The 19,112-nt window shown below is 53.7% G+C and overlaps 1 protein-coding gene across 3 annotated transcripts in view; it reads left to right on the forward strand.

Annotated features, from left to right (window-relative positions):
* EXOC6B (exocyst complex component 6B) overlaps nucleotides 1-19,112 on the forward strand; it is a 281,715-nt gene that overhangs the window by 130,461 nt on the left and 132,142 nt on the right. For all 3 annotated transcript variants that reach the window (XM_088056403.1, XM_088056404.1, XM_088056405.1), the window contains one exon: nucleotides 3,978-4,046. In XM_088056403.1, the coding sequence (XP_087912529.1) occupies nucleotides 3,978-4,046 (69 nt within the window). The remainder of the gene's footprint in view (nucleotides 1-3,977; nucleotides 4,047-19,112) is intronic.

The following is a 19,112-nucleotide window of genomic DNA, read 5'->3' on the forward strand; positions in this document are numbered from 1 at the left end:
CCCAATCTCCCCTTTCCCAGTGGAAGCCATTCCCTGGCTCCTGTCCCTGCAGCCCTTGGCCCCAGTCCCTCTCCAGCTCTCCTGGAGCCCCTGCAGGGACTCTCAGCATTCCCTGCATTTTGCCCTTCTCCAGGGGAACATTCCCAGCTCTCCCAGCCTGGCTCCAGAGCAGAGGGGCTCCAGCCCTGGAGCAGCTCCGGGGCCTCCTCTGGACTCTCTCCAGCAGCTCCACGTCCTCCTGGATGGAATTCCATATATTCTGTATATTCCAAGCCCTGTATTAGACATTCTGGGAAGATTTTGAATAATTGAATTAATATTTCTTCTTTCACAAAGCTGCACATGCAGAAGAGCTGATCTTGTTTTGTTTGTTTGTTTTTTCTTAAAACAGACTATAAAATAATATTTCTTACATAATAATTACAAAATAATATTTCTTACATAATATAATAATATTAATTATATACTAGAATAATATTATTATAAAAACGAACTATTATTATTGTTATTATTATTAATAACAACAACAACAAAACAACAACAACAACAATAATAATAATAATAATAATAATAGAAAAAATAATTAATGGTATCTTCACCCCCTGCATAAAACCCCAACATAGTTTTGCAGGCATCTCTTTATTTCCAACAAAGTTCCCTATGGAAAGGAGCTGACTTTCCTTGCCTGATCCTGCTGCTCCTGGATCAGGAATTCTGCAGCTGCTCCTGGAGATGGGAGCTGTGTGGAATGGCCCAGCCGATTTTTCCCGAGCCTGTGTGTGGGCTTGGAAGTTCCTCCAGAAATTCAGAGCCTGAAATTGTTGCTTTGATCGAATTTCTCTGGGGGGAGTCAAATTGTTTTGGCCAAATCCCGATTTTTTTTTTCATTCTTTATCAGAGCAATTTCTCCGTGGAGGGCAGATCTGAGCGGAGCGAAACCGTTTGATCCCGGATTGGAATTCCCTGGAAAACCTTGCTTGGAAGGGGGTGTGGAGGGCTGAGAGATCCCTCCTCCCTAAAAACCCCGGTGGGGTCTCTGGGCAGGAGCTGCCCTCGCTCCAGGCATCTCCAAGGGTTTTTCCAGGGATTTTGGAGCCGGAAGCGTTTCGCTGTTTAATGCTTTACCGATTCAAAAAGGAATTTTAGGACTGATGGCTCCTAATCCTGGAGGAATAAAGGGGGGGAAAAGCCGTGCCTGAGGAGTCCTGAGGAGCTGGGCTGGGGATTTGGGAGCTGCTTCAGGATTTTGGAAGTCCTGGGGGGGTTGGAATGGGAATGAAACGGGTGAAAATCGGGATTGACTCAGTGGAAGTGAGGCCTTGTGTGCAGGTGTCCCTGGGAAAGGGAAAAGGGAAAAGTTGTGAGAGGGGTGAGCCTCGTTCAGAGCCCTTGCCCTGGATTCAGCTGGGATCAGGGAATCCTGGAATTCTTTGGCTGGGAAGGAACTTAAATCACATCCATTCCCACCCCATCCGTGGGCAGGGACAGCTCCCACCATCCCATTGGGATCCAATCCCAGTGTCCAGGATATTCCCAGGGATCCAGGGGCAGCCACGGGAAATCTGGGAATTGCAGCCCAGGCAGGAATTCCTTGCCAAGATCCCAGCCCAATCTCCCCTTTCCCAGTGGAAGCCATTCCCTGGCTCCTGTCCCTGCAGCCCTTGGCCCCAGTCCCTCTCCAGCTCTCCTGGAGCCCCTGCAGGGACTCTCAGCATTCCCTGCATTTTGCCCTTCTCCAGGGGAACATTCCCAGCTCTCCCAGCCCTCAGGTGGGATGTGCTGAGCAGCCCAAGGGGACATGGGAAGGGTCCAGCCCCATCCCCTGCTGGGGATCCTTCCTCTCTCCCGGTGATCCAGCCCTGCCTGGCAATGGGGAGCGGTGCCAGAGAGGGAGGAGAATCCCAGGGATGGGGATGAGCCGGCTGAAATCCATCCAGGGATTCATTCCCTTTGCTGCCCTTATCCCCCTGAGCCTCCTCCTTCCCCCTCCTGCACCCCTGGGCTTTTTTTGGGAGGAGATTTTTGGGATCTCGAGGTGATCCCGGTGGGAATCCCATCCTGGATCTCCTCAGGCTCCCTCCATCAGGATCCCCCATCGCAAACCAGGCTGGGATCCTGGGATCCCTCGTTCCTGCTCCAGCCTGGACCCTCTGCAGCCCCAGGACTGATTTTCCCGCCGTCCTTTCCCAGTTCCATTTCCAGGACCTGCTCCCCAAATCCCGCTTTTCCCTGCCCATCCCCGCTCCTGCAGGACCCTGTCCGGGGCACTTTGGGGTTGGAAATGCTCCCTGAGCCCCGAGCTCCCCTTTCTTCATCCCACCTCCCTGCCAGCCTCATTAAATCCCGGGAAAACAACAAAACATTCCAAGGGCTGTCCATCGGGCCTTTCATCCCTGCCCCCTTCTCCTGCCCCATGGCAACAGAACACTCCCTTTTCCCGGGATTTTGGGTGCCGGAGCTTTCAGCCCGGGCCAAGGAGTGCCAAGGGAACATCTCCAAAGACACAAAATGCAAATTCCCCCTCTGATCTCTCCTTCCTCCATCCCACCCTTCCCAAATTCCCTTTTCCATCCCCGCGCGTGGCTCCCGGCGCTGTCGGAGCCTCCCTGGCGCCTCTTCCCGAGGGGAAAAACCGGGAAAAATCAAACCCAAATGGAGCTTTCAACCAAATCCAACGTGAAGTCCAAAGAATGAGCTGGGTTTCTTCCCTGTTTTTCGCCTTTTTTTCCCCACTTTTTGTTGCGTAAGGAGCAGCAGGGATGGTGCCAGGATCCGCTGGATTCTGTGCTTGGAATGAGTCGGAGCGTTCCGTGGGATTTCAGTGGAGCAAAACCGACATTAAAGGACATTTTCCTGCTTCTAAGCCCTGAAAGATTGGGATATTTGGGCAGATCCCGGGAATTACATGGATTTTTCCATCCCTGGAATCTTGGCTTTGCCCTGACCCTGCTGCCCTCTCCCAGAAATGATATTTTGGAGCGATAAACTTATTTCAATGTGATTTTTTTTAGAGTTATCTTCACCTAAAAGTCATTTTTTAGAGTGGAATTCATTTAAATTTGAATTTTTTTAGTTACTCTCACCTAAAAGTGATTTTTTTTGGAGTTACACTGATTTAAGTGTGATTTTTTAATCGTTTTATTCACCTCAATGTAATTTTTTTAGAGTGGAATTTGGTTAGATTTGAATTTCGAAGAGTTATATTCACCTAAATGTGATTTTTTCTGGAATTACACTGATTTAGGTGTGATTTTTTTACATATTCATTCACCTAAAGGTCATTTTTTAGAGTGGAATTTATTTAAATTTGAATTTTTTAGAGCTAAACTCACCTAAAACTGATTTTTTTTGGAGTTACACTGATTTAGGTGTGATTTTTTAATCATTTTATTCACCTAAATTTAATTTTTTTAGAGTTATGTTCACCTAAAAGTCATTTTTTAGAGTAGAATTTATTTAAATTTGATTTTTTTAGAGAGCTAAACTCACCTAAAAATGGCATTTTGGATCTATGGAATTCTTGCTAAAATATTTGGATAAATTATTTTTATATAATTTATAATAAAACTGCAATTTCTATGATTTTGTAATAGATTCATTTACCTAAATGTGATTTTTTTTAGAGGAGAATTCATTTTTATTTGATTTTTTTTCGGATTTCACTTCCCGAAATCGCATTTTTTTGAGACATCCTTATTTATCCATGGAAACTTTATGGATTAAACCAACCTGGATGGGATTTTTCTGGAGTTACACTCACTAAAATTTAATTTTTTTTGGCAGTTTCATTCACCTAAATGTGATTTTTTGTAGCGACAAACCTATTAAAATGTGATTTTTTTTAGGATTTTGCTCGTTTTTCTTTGTTTTTTTATTGCTCCATTTACCCATAATTAAATTTCTTGGAGTTCTACTTCCTTTTCCGTGGAATTTTGGTGAGTTTCCCACGTTTTCCATGGATTTTCTCCCTGTTTCAGGTGCCCGGAGCCCAGGATTTGGTGGATTTCTCCCCGGTCTATCGATGCCTCCACATCTACTCCGTCCTGGTGAGTCAATCCGGGATTTTCCCGCTCCCGGGAATTCCATGGATCCTCTCCTCCCTCGTTTATCCGGAATGCGCGTCCCCGAGGGAGGGAAAAAAGACAGGGATGGATGGATTTGGGGAAAATCTGTGGAATTCCTGTGGATTTCTACGGAAATGCAAAGGGAATTTTGTCCAGCTGTCCCACATCCTCAATTTTTAATGTCTTTATATTTCTTAGTTGTTTGATTTTCCGGCGAAAATTCCTCTTTGGATGCAGGAATTTCGTAATTCCATGGAAATGGAGGAGTTTTGGGCAGGAATTGGTTGGATTCTGGCACTCTTTGCTCCAACAATCCTTGTTTGGATGCAGGAATTTCAATATTCCATGGAAATGGGGGAATTTTGGGGCGGAATTGGCCGGATTCTGACGCTGTTTGCTCCAACAATCCTTGTTTGGATGCAGGAATTTTGTTATTCCATGGAAATGGAGGAATTTTGGGCAGGAATTGTTTGGATTCTGGTGCTGTTTGGTCCAACAATCCTTGTTTGGATGCAGGAGTTTCAATATTCCGTGGAAATGGGGGAATTTTGGGCAGGAATTGTTTGGATTCTGATACCGTTTTCTCCAAGAATTCTTTGGATTCATTAACTTTGTTATTCCACTGAAATGGGAAAGTTTGGGGAAGAAATGGTTGGATTCTGACACTGTGTTCTCCAAGGATTCCTCTTTGGATCCAGGAATTCCATTATTCCATGGAAATGGGGGAATTTTGGGGCGGAATCGGTTGGATTCTGATGCTGTTTGCTCCAACAGTCCTTGTTTGGATGCAGGAGTTTCAATATTCCATGAAAATGGGGGAGTTTTGGGCAGGAATTGTTTGGATTCTGGTGCTGTTTCCTCCAAGAACTCTTTGGATTCATTAACTTTGTTATTCCATTGAAATGGGAAAGTTTGGGGAAGAAATGGTTGGATTCTGATGCTGTTTTCTCCAAGGATTCCTCTTTGTATCCAGTAATTCCATTATTCCATGGAAATGAAGGAGTTTTGAGCAGGAATTGTTTGGATTCTGGCACTGTTTCCTCCAAGGAAAATGAATTATTCCGTGGAAATGGGGGAATTTGGGGGCGGAATTGGCCGGATTCTGGCACTGTTTGCTCCAACAATCCTGGTTTGGATGCAAGAATTTTGTTATTCCATGGAAATGGGGGAATTTTGGGGTGGAATTGTTTGGATTCTGGCACTGTTTTTATCAGGAATGTGTCGGGGGAGCAGCAGATCCATGGGCAGATCCGTGGGATGGATCCAGGTGGGATTGGCTGTTCTGGAGCTGGGAATGCAGCAGGGAGCTGCAGGGGATGGGATCAGAGGTTGGATTTGGGGAAAATTCCTTATTGGGAAGGCTTTTCCAGCAGGAATTCCTGCAGGGACCCTCGGGGACACGGGGCAGCGGTGGCCTCAGGTCCCAGAGGATTTTTCCAACCTCAGGGATTCCCTGGAGAGGTTCAGCTCCACCCGGAGATGGGACCGCTCCCCGCTCCCATCCCAGCGCCCTAAAAAATGGGAACGAGCGCTGGCACGGAGCAGAAACGGGAGCCGAGCTCCAGGGAAGGCGTTATAGGGAATTGGGAGCAGGAGGAATTAAAAAACCACAACTCCCTGAGCAGCAAATTGCCCTTTTCCTGACCTGGGCCTGAATCCTGCCTGGATTTCCAGGCCCGGCTCGGGTGGAACAATGTCAGAGATCCTGCAGAGCACGGAGGGGAAGGATCATAATGTAATAGTTCCCCAAAACTCCCAATATTTGTCATTTACAATAGCGTTATCTCGGAGCTTGGCCCGCAGTTAAAAAGGCCCACGTTGAATAAACATTGAGATATTTATTATTTTTAGTGAAATCGACCTTCCAGTCACCTCGGTTTTATGGCTGCGCTGCTTATAAATTCCCAAAGGATTATTTGCAAACTCCTGCTCCTATCTGGCAGCCTTATCAGCAGGGCAGGAGTTCACATATTGTACCGGGGGGTCAGCCCGCGGTCACGGGCTTCCAGAGGGGGCCAGGCACCTGTAAATCCTGCAAATCCTTCCCTCGGCAACCAAGGCGAAGGACAACATCCAACAGGCACGGAGACTTTTCCAGGAAACGCTGAACTTTGGCAGGAAGGGCAGAGCAGGGGGAAAGAAAGTGAAGGAAGGTCAGGCGGGGGTTAATTGAGAGCTGGACCTTGGCGTGGTGGCGGCTGCGGGGCAGGACGGGCTCTCCTGGGATGTTTTATGGGATTGTTCATCCCAATTCCCTTCCTGGTGAGGAAAAGGCTGCCTGACGCTGTCCTGAGGGAGAGACGGGCGTGGATTGCTGCAGATATCGAGCAAAACATCCCAGATTCTGCAGGGTGTCTCCATCCCAAACCAGTCTGGGATCCTGGGAATGGATCCCACATCTCCAGGGTGCCCCATCCCAAACCAGTCTGGGATCCTGGGAATGGATCCCACATCTCCAGGGTGCCCCATCCCAAACCAGTCTGGGATCCTGGGAATGGATCTGGGATCCTGGGAATGGATCCCACATCTTCAGGGTACCCCATCCCAAACCAGTCTGGGATCCTGGGAATGGATCTGGGATCCTGGGAATGGATCCCACATCTTCAGGGTGTGTCCATCCCAAACCAGTCTGGGATTCCATTAATGGATCCCTCATCTTCACGGTGTCTCCATCCCAATCCAGTCTGGGATCCTGGGAATGGATCCCACATCTCCAGGGTGTCTCCATCCCAATCCAGTGTGGGATAATGGGAATGGATCTGAGATCCTGGGAATGGGTCCCACATCTTCAGGGTGTGTCCATCCCAAACCAGTCTGGGATCCTGGGAATGATTTAAGGAGGGGACTGGGGGCAGATCCAAGGTGTGAGAATTTTAGGATCAGTTGCCGAGGTCTGGTTTAGATCCTGAGCTCTAAGCCCAGCCCAGGTTCTGTTCAGCCTTTTCAGGTTCTCGGGGATGTTTTATGGGATTTTATGATTTTATGGGATGCCAGTTCCTTTCCTGGTGAGGAATGGGCTGCCTGAGGGGGAGATGGGAGTGGGGAGACTTTGGATCTCTGGGAATTGGGATAAAACATCCCAAGTTCTCCAGGGCACATCCATCCCAAACCAGTCTGAGATTCTGGGAATGGATCTCTCATCTTCAGGGTGTCTCCATCCCAAACCAGTCTGGGATTCCAGGAATGGATCCCACATCTCCAGGGTGCCCCATCCCAAACCAGTCTGGGATTTCAGGAATGGATCCCACATCTCCAGGGTACCCCATCCCAAACCAGTCTGGGATTTCAGGAATGGATCCCACATCTCCAGGGTACCCCATCCCAAACCAATCTGGGATCCTGGGAATGGATCCCACATCTCCAGGGTGTCTCCATCCCAAACCAATCTGGGATCCTGGGAATGGATCTCTCATCTTCAGGGTGTCTCCATCCCAAACCAGTCTGGGATTCCAGGAATGGATCCCACATCTCCAGGGTGCCCCATCCCAATCCAGTCTGGGATTCCAGGAATGGATCCCACATCTCCAGGGTGTCTCCATCCCAAACCAATCTGGGATCCTGGGAATGGATCCCACATCTCCAGGGTGCCCCATCCCAATCCAGTGTGGGATTCCATTTATGGATCCCACATCTCCAGGGTGCCCCATCCCAGTCCAGGGGAAGGTTTAGGAAAGGAGCTCTGGCAGCAGATCCAGGGGTTTCAGGCTCCGCTGGGCTGGTTGGAGCTGAGCCTGGGCCACCTCAGGACATCCACCTGCCGGTGGCCGCTGCCATCAGCCCCGTCCCCTCCTGGGGGAAGGCACCAAACGGGGCCGTTCTGCCCCAAAGAACGAACCCAGGGCGATTTTCCACCAGCAACGGGTCCATGTCCCCACGTTTCCCCGAGCCAGGCGCGGTGCCGGGGCCGCTTTGATCGATGTCCAAGGAGGAGAGGTGAGGCCCGGCCCGGCTGGTTTTATCTGCGGGAGCATCTGAGCGCGGCTCTCCGAGGCACGGGCTGGCTGAGCTTTACATAACAGAGAATGAAAAGCACTTTTGGGTTTCGTGTTTCCCGTAAGCTGCAGCGAGGCAGAAAGCAAAGAGTGAACCCAGAGCAGAGAGGAATGAAAAAAAAAATAAATAATAATAAATAATAATAATTATAATAATAAAAAAAATTAAGCCAAAAAAAAAACTCAAGGCAGAGTGGGCTGCGCTGAAGGTGCTCCCAAAAAGTTGTCTGGGGATGATTTAAGTCCCTTAAACCCCTCCCTGAGCGGGGCTGGTGCCTGTTAGTGCTCATTTGGGCTCTGCCTCGGCGGGGTGGGTTTTTTTAGCTTTGTGCTAATTGCTTCCCAATTACTTTGAGGTTCTTCACATGTTCCTGAAGACACTGGGATTGACACTCCCAGCTCTTTGATCCCAGCTACAAAGGGGTCATTTTAGGGGAAAGAACAAGTGTCCAAAAACAGAGGCAGCAGCGCAGAGAGAAAAAGGGAGCGGGTTCTGAGGTAAAAAACAGCCTTAAAACTGGAGCTGGTGGAGGGTTTCTGGAGAATCCAGAGCTGGATAATTTAGATAAATGGGAGCTGACAGGGATTTGCTATAAATTTGTCCTATCTCACCGCTGACATTTTTATCTGTGCTGCCTCTCCCCCAACCCTGGAGCTGCTTTGATGCACAAAATGCATTAAAAAGGTTTAAAAAAGAAGTGTACTGTTAATAACAACCCTCCCCTGTTTCACTGAAAACAATCCGTGTAGGAATATCTTGTCAGGGTGGATAGTCTGTATCCATTCGGGACAGCTGTCCTTGGGAATTTTGGGGAAGGACAAGGTTTGTATCTCTTTGTGCTGAGCCAGCACGGCCTTGGGAGGAGAAACAAGGTTTTCTTTTGGAATTATCACTGGAATTGCCAGGTTTTGCTGCAGGAGCTGCTCAGGGGTCCCTGGGCTCCAGGAATTCCCAGATTCCATTGGGACTGGGAGATCCCGTGGATCCTGGTTCTCCTCCCAGCCCTGCACTCAAATAATTGTAAATCCTGCAGCGTGATGCTGCTGGTGCTGCCTGCCCGAATCCTCCTCCTCCTGCTTTTTGGGGATTGGGACGCTGCTCCCGCTCCCTTCCCACCCTCGGAGGGGCTCAGCATTCCCACCAGGAATATTTGAGCTTTGCAGAGGGGGCAGGAGAACGGGAGCTGTGCTTGCAGGGCGCAGGGTGAGATCAAACCAAACCTTTTTTCTCTCCAGAGCTCCACTCCTTCCTTTTATCCGCAACACAAATTTCCCCCACCATGGAAACTCTGCGCTTCTCCCGTTTCAGAGCCCGCTCTTGACAAGTTTTCCTGGGGAACTTGAAAACTTTATTTATTTTTTTTTTAATGGAAAGGAGCGAGGCGGGGGGAGAAAATAAAGAACTGCCCGTGGCGAGTCTCCGGTGACTCCTTGTCGGTGTCAGGCACTTTGCAGCCTGTCCCGTGGCCGTGTCCTGGCATTTCTCAGCGGCTGCTGGCGGGGCTGGTGGCTGGAGATAGCCGTAAACAGCTCTGAGATCACAGGGGAAGGCTGGGGGAGCCACTTTGTGCGCGGCGTCGATAAGGCCACAGGAAAAGCCATTAGAGCGCGGCGGTGTCGGTGACCCGCGATAACCAGGCTGTCCTACGTGCCGATGGAGCCTGGCCAGCTCGGGAACACGGGGAATTGTCTTTGAACCCCCCCTGAGCCGCTTCCCCCCGCCACAAAGAGCCACGAGAAGCGCTGGGCTGCCATCAAAGAGGAGAAATCGGCGCTGGTTCTGCTGCACTGATACGATGGCAGGGATGGAAATGTTCCGCACGGAAAGCAGACGTGGAAAGGGGAGAGGGGGGAAAAGAAGCCCACCCTGAGCCAGGGAGGTTTTCCTGCAAACTCCTCGTCACCTGAGGGGAGGGAGAGCAGCAGGGCTGTCCCAGGGCTGGCGTGGTCGTGGGGAATATCCTGGGAGTTGGGATTTAGGGCTGCTTCCATCCCAGTCCCCTCAATCCCGTCCTGCTCTCGGTGGCCAACTCCGTCTGCCGTGAGCGGGGGAAATCCATGGAATCTGCGGTTCATGGGATCGTTCCCTGGGGAGGGACCTCCAGGGGGTTCTGGTCTGACCTGGAATGAGGAGGGATGGGATACTGGGAAGGAATTCCTGGCTGGGAGGGTGAGGAGGGGCTGGGCTGCAATTCCCAGATTTGCTGTGGCTGCCCCTGGATCCCTGGCAGTGCCCAAGGCCAGGTTGGACACTGGGATTGGATCCAGCTGGGACAGCAGGAGTGTCCCTCTCCATGGATGGGGCTGGATGAGCTCTCAGGTCCCTTCCCACCCAAACATTTCCATGATTCCATGGAAGCAGCTCTGAGATCAGCCCAGGCTGGTCAGGGCTTTATCCAGTCTTGTGTTGAAAACCTACAAGACTCCAGAACCTCTCCAGAAACTTGTCCTGCCCTGCCCTTGTCCCCTGTGCCAGCCCTGGGGAACCTCCAGTGCTGGGGCAGCTCTGGAGAGTCCTGGAGTGGCTGGAGTGTGGCCAGGGAAGGGAACAGAGCTGGGAAAGGGCTGGAGAATTCCTGAGGGAGCTGGGAAGGGGCTGGAGAATTCCTGAGGGAGCTGGGAAGGGACTGGAGAATTCCTGAGGGAGCTGGGAAGGGGCTGGAGAATTCCTGAGGGAGCTGGGAAGGGGCTGGAGAATTCCTGAGGGAGCTGGGAAGGGGCTGGAGAATTCCTGAGGGAGCTGGGAAGGGGCTGGAGAATTCCTGAGGGAGCTGGGAAGGGGCTGGAGAATTCCTGAGGGAGCTGGGAAGGGGCTGGAGAATTCCTGAGGGAGCTGGGAAGGGGCTGGAGAATTCCTGAGGGAGCTGGGAAGGGGCTCAGGCTGGAGCAAAGGAGGCTCAGGGGGAATTTCTGGCTCTGCACGAGTCCCTGGCAGGAGGGGACAGCCGGGGGGGATTTGGGATCTGCTCCCAGGGAACAGGGACAGGAGGAGAGGGAACGGCCTCAGGGGAGCTCAGGGTGGATATTGGGAATATTCCTACATGGAAAGGGTGGTCAGGCCTTGGAAGTGCCCAGGGAGGTTTGGAATGCCCATCCCTGGGGAGATTCCAGAGCCCCTGGATGTGGCACTCGGGGACAGGGGCAGCGCTGGCCCTGGCATGGCTGGGGGAGTATTCGGACCCAATGATCTCAAAGGTCTTTTCCAACCTTAAAAATTCCACAGTTCTGTGACTTCTCCCTCGGTTTGGGATCACTGAGGAGTTCCTGGGGGTTGCCCTGTGGCTCCTGTGGGTCACTGCTACTGGAGTGGAGCCAGGGCGTGTCCCAGGACAGATCCCACTTGTCACCAGCTCCATTTGGGATGCGACTCCCTGATCCCGACCCTCTGGAACTGACCACCCCAGTGATCATTTATTTATCCAGCTGCCCCTCATCCCTGCAGGGACATCCACGTTTAGGGTTGGGAATATTGTGGAAAAGCACAGTAAATCCTGGCTGAGGTCAGGGACGCCCTCTGCTTTCCCAGGATCCCCAAATCCTGCTGTGCCAGCGCACCCTTGCCATAATTCCTGCTTAAATCTGTCCTGGTTTTCCCCACTCCCTTTCTCCTCCGTTATCCTGGAATTCCATCCCAGGAGGACTCAGCTCAGGGGTTGAAAGTTATGGAATTCCTCCCATCATTTTTTTCAGCCTTTACTGCCACATTCACCTTCCCCCACGCCTTTCCAAGGTCATTTTTGTAAGGAATTTTAGCCACCCTGGAGCTGCTGGGTGCAGGGAGCTCCAAGGCCATCCGGGGATTTTGTTGGGAATGTTCACCTTCTTCAGGGTCCAGCTGAACCACCCTGGATTCCAGCATTGTGCAGGCGTGGGAAGGCTCTTCCCAGGATTTGCTGTTTCCGGGCTTTGGGGCTCAGGAGGGTCCCAGGAATGTTTGGAAAACGCCTCAGCTGCCCCGGAGGACTCTGCGATGGTGTCCAGAAGGGAGATATCTCAAAAACAACAAGTGATAGGGGTGGAAGTGAAGTGATTGGGAAGGAATTTCCCTGGAGAACGTTGGTGTTCTAAGGTGAAACTCGGTTTAGCACAAAGGGAAATGGTGAATTCCCACTCCTTTCCCATCCTCTGGTTATGGATTCAAACCGTAATGGAATGGTTTGCCTTGGAAAGGACCTTGAATCCCACGTAATCCCAATGGCAGGGGCACCTAATTCAGACTGGAACAGCTCATGGGAATCTTGGTCCAAGTCTAAATTTGTTGGATTTGGAATTAAATCAGGGATCTCAGAGCCTTTTCCGTGTAAATTTTGTGGATCTCCAAGGCTGGAGGCTGCCCAGCCTCTCGGTGCTCCAACACCTCACCACCCTCTGCGGAATTCGTTTTCCCCCTTTCATTAATTTTAATTCCTCCTCCTGCATTTTGTCCCATGCTCAGGTTTGCTGTGATTTTCCAAGGGGATCCTGGATCCTGGAATCTGGGATTGGATGTGCTTCCTCAGCCTTCTCCCTCCTCTCCTTCCCCAGCTGTCCCAGTCCTGCTGGGCTGATGCTGATATTCCACATTTAGGGCTTATTTTGGCTCCTAAAGCTGAACTAAAATCTCTCTCTGTGCCACTTCCTGGGGATTAAAGACCCAAATCCAACCCTGGGGAGCAGTTCCAGTTTTTCCTCATTATCCCTAAAATTGGAGGTCTTGCCCGTGCTGGCATTGGCTGCAGCTGTGGGAATCATGGAAAAACGAAAGGAGATGGAAGCAGTGCTGGGAGAGCTGTGTCCCTGCGGCTGGGAGCAGAGGATGTGTGAGAGAACTCTGGGATTGCGAGGAGAGGCTTTGGATCGTAAAACCATGGAATTGTCGAGGTTGGAAAAGCCCTCTGAGGTCACCCAGTGCAGCCTCTCCAGGGCCACCACGTCCCCAAGTGCCACATCCAAGGGCTTTGAAATCCTCCAGGGACGGGGACTCCACCCCTGCCAGGGCTGGAAAACCCTTTCCATGAGGAATTTTCCCTGATTTCCAACCTCCTCTGGCACAGCTTGAGGCGGTTCCCATTCTCCCGTTGTTCCCTGGGAGCAGATCCCGACCCTTCCCGGCTGTCCCCTCCTGCCAGGGACTTGTGCAGAGCCAGAAATTCCCCCTGAGCCTCCTTTGCTCCAGCCTGAGCCCTCCTTGGGCTCAGCTCAGCTGAGCTCAGCCTATCCCCGAACCTCCCTCCACGGATAAACTCCGGGGGATTCTCCCGTGCAGCCCAGAAACTCCAGGCTGTATTTCCCTTTTTCTGGGGGGGGTGTTTGTGGGGGGCTCTGGAGCTGTAAATTCCCACCCCAGCTCCATCCCTCCCCGGCAGGGCTCGGAGCCCAGCTGCAGCCGCTGCTTTCCTGCTCTTTATGTTTCCCATCCTAAAGCCCTATAAGCACCGGGAGCTGGGAAATGATTCCCATCCTGTTTGCAATAAATCCCTGGTTTTATGAAGGCTCCCGAAGCAGCCTGGACACGAATTCTCCGCGTGTTTACAAATATTTGCGCAGGAAAAAGGGGCGAGCAACGTCCAGGACGGGCTTCTGACGCATATTCCCCCTGTTTCAGTCCTTTGTTCAGGAAAACCTGGAAGCCAGGCTGGGTCTGCACAATGAACAGTTCCGGGAGCGGCGGGAACAGGAGAAGCTCCCACAAAAAAAATGGGATTTTGGGGCCGTGTCGTGTGGAAGGGGACGGGAAAGCTCCGAAATGGCCCTACACAAAATTTGGGGTGTTCCCAAGGGCGGCGTTGCCCTCGGAGAGGGTTTTCCTTGGATCCTTTGGAATCCACGGGGTTTGGCGGGGGAGAAAAGGAACTCTTTTATGGTTTGGAGGTGGGAGCTGGAGGTCTGGGGGGGCTTGTGATCTTCGGGTTTCACCTTTTTGTGGGGGTTTAATCGTCTCCTCGCAGCCCACAGGGGCCGCGTGGGGAGCAGGGATTTGGCTCTTCCCCGTCTCTCCCCGGCCGTGGTTGTGGTGTGGGATTGAAACCCCACGGAATCCTTCAGGATACGAACTTGTTGGGAAAACCAGAGGCTTGAAAAGCTGCTCCTGTTGCATCTTGTCATGGTTTCAGGTATTAACCAAAGGACAAGGGCGGATCTGTGTAAGAACTCTTTATTGGGATGCTCCAGGACGTGTTTTCCACAGGTGTTGGGTGGGAAGGTTCATCCTAGTTTTGTTTCTAGACCCGGGAAGCGCTCGGAGCCAGGTTGGGTGGGGCTTGGAGAAGCTTTGGATGACGGAAGGTGTCCATGCCCATGGCAGGGGGTGGAACTGGGTGCTCTTCGAGGTTCCTTCCAACCCAAGTGGTTCCAGAAGCTCCATAGGGAAGGGGATCCCCCTCCTCACGGCACCACGGGCAAAGGGAACCCCTGGAGATCGCCGTGTCCAGCTCCCCGTGGAGCTACAGGGGGCTCTCAGGTCCGTGTCCCGTCGGGATGGAGCTCCACAGCTCCTCTGGGCAGCCTGTCCCGGTGCTGGATCATCCTCCCCGGGGTTTTCCTGGGAATTTCCTTGGGAATTCCTGTGTTTCAGTTTGTCCTGAGCAGGTTCTGGCTCTGCCTTCTCAGCTCCCCCCTTCGGTGCCTGTCCAAGAAGGTTCCTCAGGGCGGTGGGGGCAGCCAGGGAGGGGCTGGACGTGGCCCTGGTGGAGTTCGGTCCGGTCGGACTCGATGATCTCAGCGAACTTTTCCACCCTAATCATTCCCGTGCTCCTGGGGCTCGCAGCATCCATCCAGCCCTTCCTGCAGCTCCTCCTGCAGCTCGGCCATGGCCTCGTCCCTGCTGGCCAAGGTTCCGTCCAGCCACTCCAGGACCCGCTGGTGCCTGGAGATCAACCCCAGCTGCCTCAGCCCGGCCTCGGTCAGCCGGCCCACCCTGGCCCTGCCGGGGGCCGGCTCCGTGCTGTCCCTGGTCGTGTGGGTGTCCTGGGTGCTGGGGACGCTGCGGCTGGTGCCCGGAGCCCTGCTCTGGACGGAGGTCGAGGGTGCTGCTGGCGTGGGGGACGGCGGCCGGTGGCCGGTGCCGGGGTCACGGGCGGGCTGGGCGGGCGCCGGCGCCTCCTGGGCCGGCCTGGCGGGGGGCAGGGCCACCTGCGGGGGACAGAGGGGCAGTGAGGGTGGCCCTGGCTGCTGTCACAGCTCCTGGCCTGGGGAAGGTGCTCGGTGCCATCTCCAGGGGTGTCCCAGGGTACCGTGGTGGCTCCTGGTGTCCCACCTGGGCTGGGTGGCCCTGGCAGCCTCATCCCATGGGGGGACTGGCCCTGGCTGACCTGAGTCCCACCTGCACCTGTGTCCCACCTGCACCTGTGTCCCACCTGCACCTGTGTCCCACCTGTACTTGAGTCCCACTTGTACCTGAGTCCCACCTGTACCTGTGTCCCACCTGCACCTGTGTCCCACCTGTGGTTTGTTCCCTGTGTCCCACCTACCATTCCCTGTGTCCCACCTGTGGTTCTCTGTGTTCCATCTGTGTCTCTCTGTGTCCCACCTGTCATTCCCTGTGTCCCACGGGCAGGCAGGAGGAGCCATGGGAAGCATTCCTTGGCCCATCCCATCCCATCCCATCCCATCCCATCCCATCCCATCCCATCCCCTCCCATCCCATCCCATCCCATCCCATCCCATCCCATCCCATCCGTGTGTCCCGTCCCGTCCCTTTCCTCACCTGCCCCCTTCTCCGGGAGTTCAGCTGTGCTTTCTTGGGCTGGGATTTGGGATTTGCCTTCTCCGCCATCTCCGTGATCCCGAGCCTCGGAGGGCTGGGGGGATCCTGGGGGGATCCCGGGAAGTGCGGGAGGGGCGTTCCTGGCAGTGTCCCAGTGGCTCAGGGGTCACAAAGGGCTCTGGGCACGGCCCCGTGTCACAAAGGGCCCTGGGACACCCCGACAACCACGGCACCGTCTGCATCCAGCTGGAGCTGCCTGGAGCTGCCTGGGATTAGCTGGAACTGCCTGGAATTGGTTGGAAATGGTTGGGATTAGTTGGAATCAGTTGGAAATGGTTGGAATTGGTTGGAAATGGTTGGAGCTGGCTCAGGGGCAGCCACAGCTGATTTGGGCACCCTGTGCCAGGGTCTCCCCACCCTCCCAGGCAGGAATTCCTTGCCAAGATCCCAGCCCAATCTCCCCTTTCCCAGTGGAAGCCATTCCCTGGCTCCTGTCCCTGCAGCCCTTGGCCCCAGTCCCTCTCCAGCTCTCCTGGAGCCCCTGCAGGGACTCTCAGCATTCCCTGCATTTTGCCCTTCTCCAGGGGAACATTCCCAGCTCTCCCAGCCTGGCTCCAGAGCAGAGGGGCTCCAGCCCTGGAGCAGCTCCGGGGCCTCCTCTGGACTCTCTCCAGCAGCTCCACGTCCTCCTGCTCTTGGCCCCGGGGCTGGGGCAGCTCTGCAGGTGGGGCCTCACCTGAGGGGCTCCGGGACACAATTCCCACCTTTCCTTTGGGATCAGCCCAGCCTGGGCCATTCCAGCCTCATCCATCCCAAATCCTCCTCCCAGGGCTGTTCCCAATCCCTTCCCTCCCCATCCAGCTGGGATTGGTGCTGGCACTGCCCCCACCCTGGTTCCAGACCTTCCACTTGTTTGGTGTGAAAAAAGGTTTTTTGTCCTTCCTGATGAAGTTCCCACTCTCCCACCTGTCCCACCTGTCCGGGTTCTCTGGATGCCCCATCCCTTCCCGAGTCCTCTCATCCCGTGGCCATTCCCTGCCAACATCCAAGATGTGCTTTCCACTCCTCCGAGTGTAACCTGTGGGACTCTGTGGCCTCCACAGCATCCCTTCATCTGGAATTTTCTGTTTGGATCAGTTTTTATGGATGATTGCCTCAGGAAGGGGCACGATCCAAGCTGGAAAAGGGCTGCCAGGACCAGGGGTGCAGCTCCTGCTGGATGTGCTCGGAACAGGAGGTTTATTTACGCGTTAATCCTGTTTTAATTTCTCCCTGCTCGCCCTGCTCCTGCCAGGAGAGAACACAACAATAAAGATGCAAATGTGATTTTTCCAACCCAAACATTTCACGGCGGAGCTGTGGGAGCGAGCTGAGGCTCCTGGCTGGGATGGGGATCCAGGCAGAGGGAAAACAAAGGGCTCTGACCTCACATCATCTCACAGAAACTTCCCCATTTCGGGACCTTTTCGGCTCTCTGGGAGCCCAAACCCCAGAGCGCTGTGGAAAACGGGCAGGGTTTGGTGCAGGTTGTGTTCCCATTACCAACATTTCCCTTCCTCCTCCCTCTGGACCTGCCCTTCATCCTCCTCAAGGACTCATCCTGCTTTTCCCCTAATTGGAGGTTATTTTTTTCCCCTCCCATGGATGGGAGCCCCAATGAGAGCTGATAACTCTGGGGGTCGGATCCTTCCTTTCCAGGCTCCTGAGCGATTCCCAGCGCTCCCTCCCTTCCTTCCCGGAGCCCGCACACGGAGCTTTCCCCACCAGCAGCGTCCTCCAGGGCTTTTCCTCACGCTGGCCTCGCGTGGAAGACCCTGTGGGGCTCGTCCTGAATCTGTTTGTTTCCCTGGCAGCTCGTTCCTGATAAAGTTTTAATGGATTTTAAATTTATCATGAAACAGGCGCAGGGCCGGCATCCGGCTCCGCTGGTTTTTACACCGGGAAGTGTCGGGCTGGGATTTTCCTTGGGGAGAGGTGGAGGAGAGAGGCGCATCCAGGTGTGTTCGGCCTGGGAGGGACCAAAATCCCAACCCGGGAATGTTCGGTGCTGCTGCCGGGGATAGCGAGGAAATCCCTGTGGGCATCATCGCTCTGTGACTTCTCCAAAGCCTGGCTCCGGCAGGGGAGGGAGAGGGTTAGGGTGGGAACGGCTCCGCGGAGTTTTCCAGATGGAAAACACAGGCTACTTGTTCAGTTTAGGTCAGCTGGAGTTATGGGAAACAGATGATGGCCGGTGCCGGGCCGGGCTCTGACAGATCCCCCATTGTTGAGCGCCGGGATCCTCCGGAGTGGTGCCGGGCGCGGGGCTCAGCCAGCCCGGCCTCGCCCCTGGAGCTGCAGATCCAGGGATTTGGTTCATGGGGAGGGATTGCACTGAGGGAAAGGCTGGGTGAAAAACATGGGGGGTTTCTGCTCTAGGGATTCAATCCGGGCTCCCGGGAACGCTTGGGGGGATGTTCCCGGTGAGCACCTTGGATCCTGCATGGGGAAGGTGTTTTTGAGCGGTGCTGGAGTCATGGAAGTGGGAAGGGACCTTAAATCCCATCCCTGTCCCCATCCCCATCCCATTCCATGGGCAGGGGCAGCTCCCAGGATCCCAGGTGGATCCAATCCCAATATCCAGCCTGGCCTTGGATATTCCCAGGGATCCAGGGGCAGCTATGGGAAATCTGGGAATTGCAGCCCAGGCAAGAATTCCTTGCCAAGATCCCAGCCCAATCTCCCCTTTCCCAGTGGAAGCCATTCCCTGGCTCCTGTCCCTCTCCAGCTCTCCTGGAGCCCTTGCAGGTCGCTGTCACCCTTCTGAGGTCAGTGCCCCTTCCCTTGGGAATCTCTTGGCCTCTGGAATGCAGGGGCCTGATCCTGGGTAACTCCAAGTGGGATAAATCAGGGGCTGAGCTTTTCTTCCCTTGCAGCATCTGGAAGATTCCACCTTCCCCAGGCAGCCCAGGAGCTCCTTGCCCTTTCCTGGGGCGGATTTTGGGCCCAGCTCATTCCCTTGGGGAGCTCTGGGAGCAGGGAGGGGCAGGTGGATCTGGGAATGCTCAGCGTGCCGGGAAGTTTTCAGCAGGAATGGAGGAGATGTGGAAAAGCCTCTTTGTGGCAGCGGAAGGGCTCTGGGTCTGTCCTTGGAGCTGCTCCATTTGGGAAGGGCCGGATCCGTTCCTGGTCCTGCTCATCGCTCCGGACACACCCGCTGTCTCTTGATGGATTGTGTCAGCTGAAAACAAAATCCAAGCCGTGGAAAATCGGGAAAAGGAGCGGATCTTGGGCTGTGTGGGAATGCTCTGCTGGCTGCTGCCCCTCACGGATAACCTGCGGGCTCTGGATCCTGGGAGCAGCTTTGTTCCTGTGCTTCTCCAGCCCTCCGGA

This window comes from Pseudopodoces humilis, chromosome 6, assembly GCF_049639895.1.
Source record: "Pseudopodoces humilis isolate 2021_Gansu_Grassland_sample_001 chromosome 6, ASM4963989v1, whole genome shotgun sequence".
NCBI lineage: Eukaryota > Metazoa > Chordata > Aves > Passeriformes > Paridae > Pseudopodoces > Pseudopodoces humilis.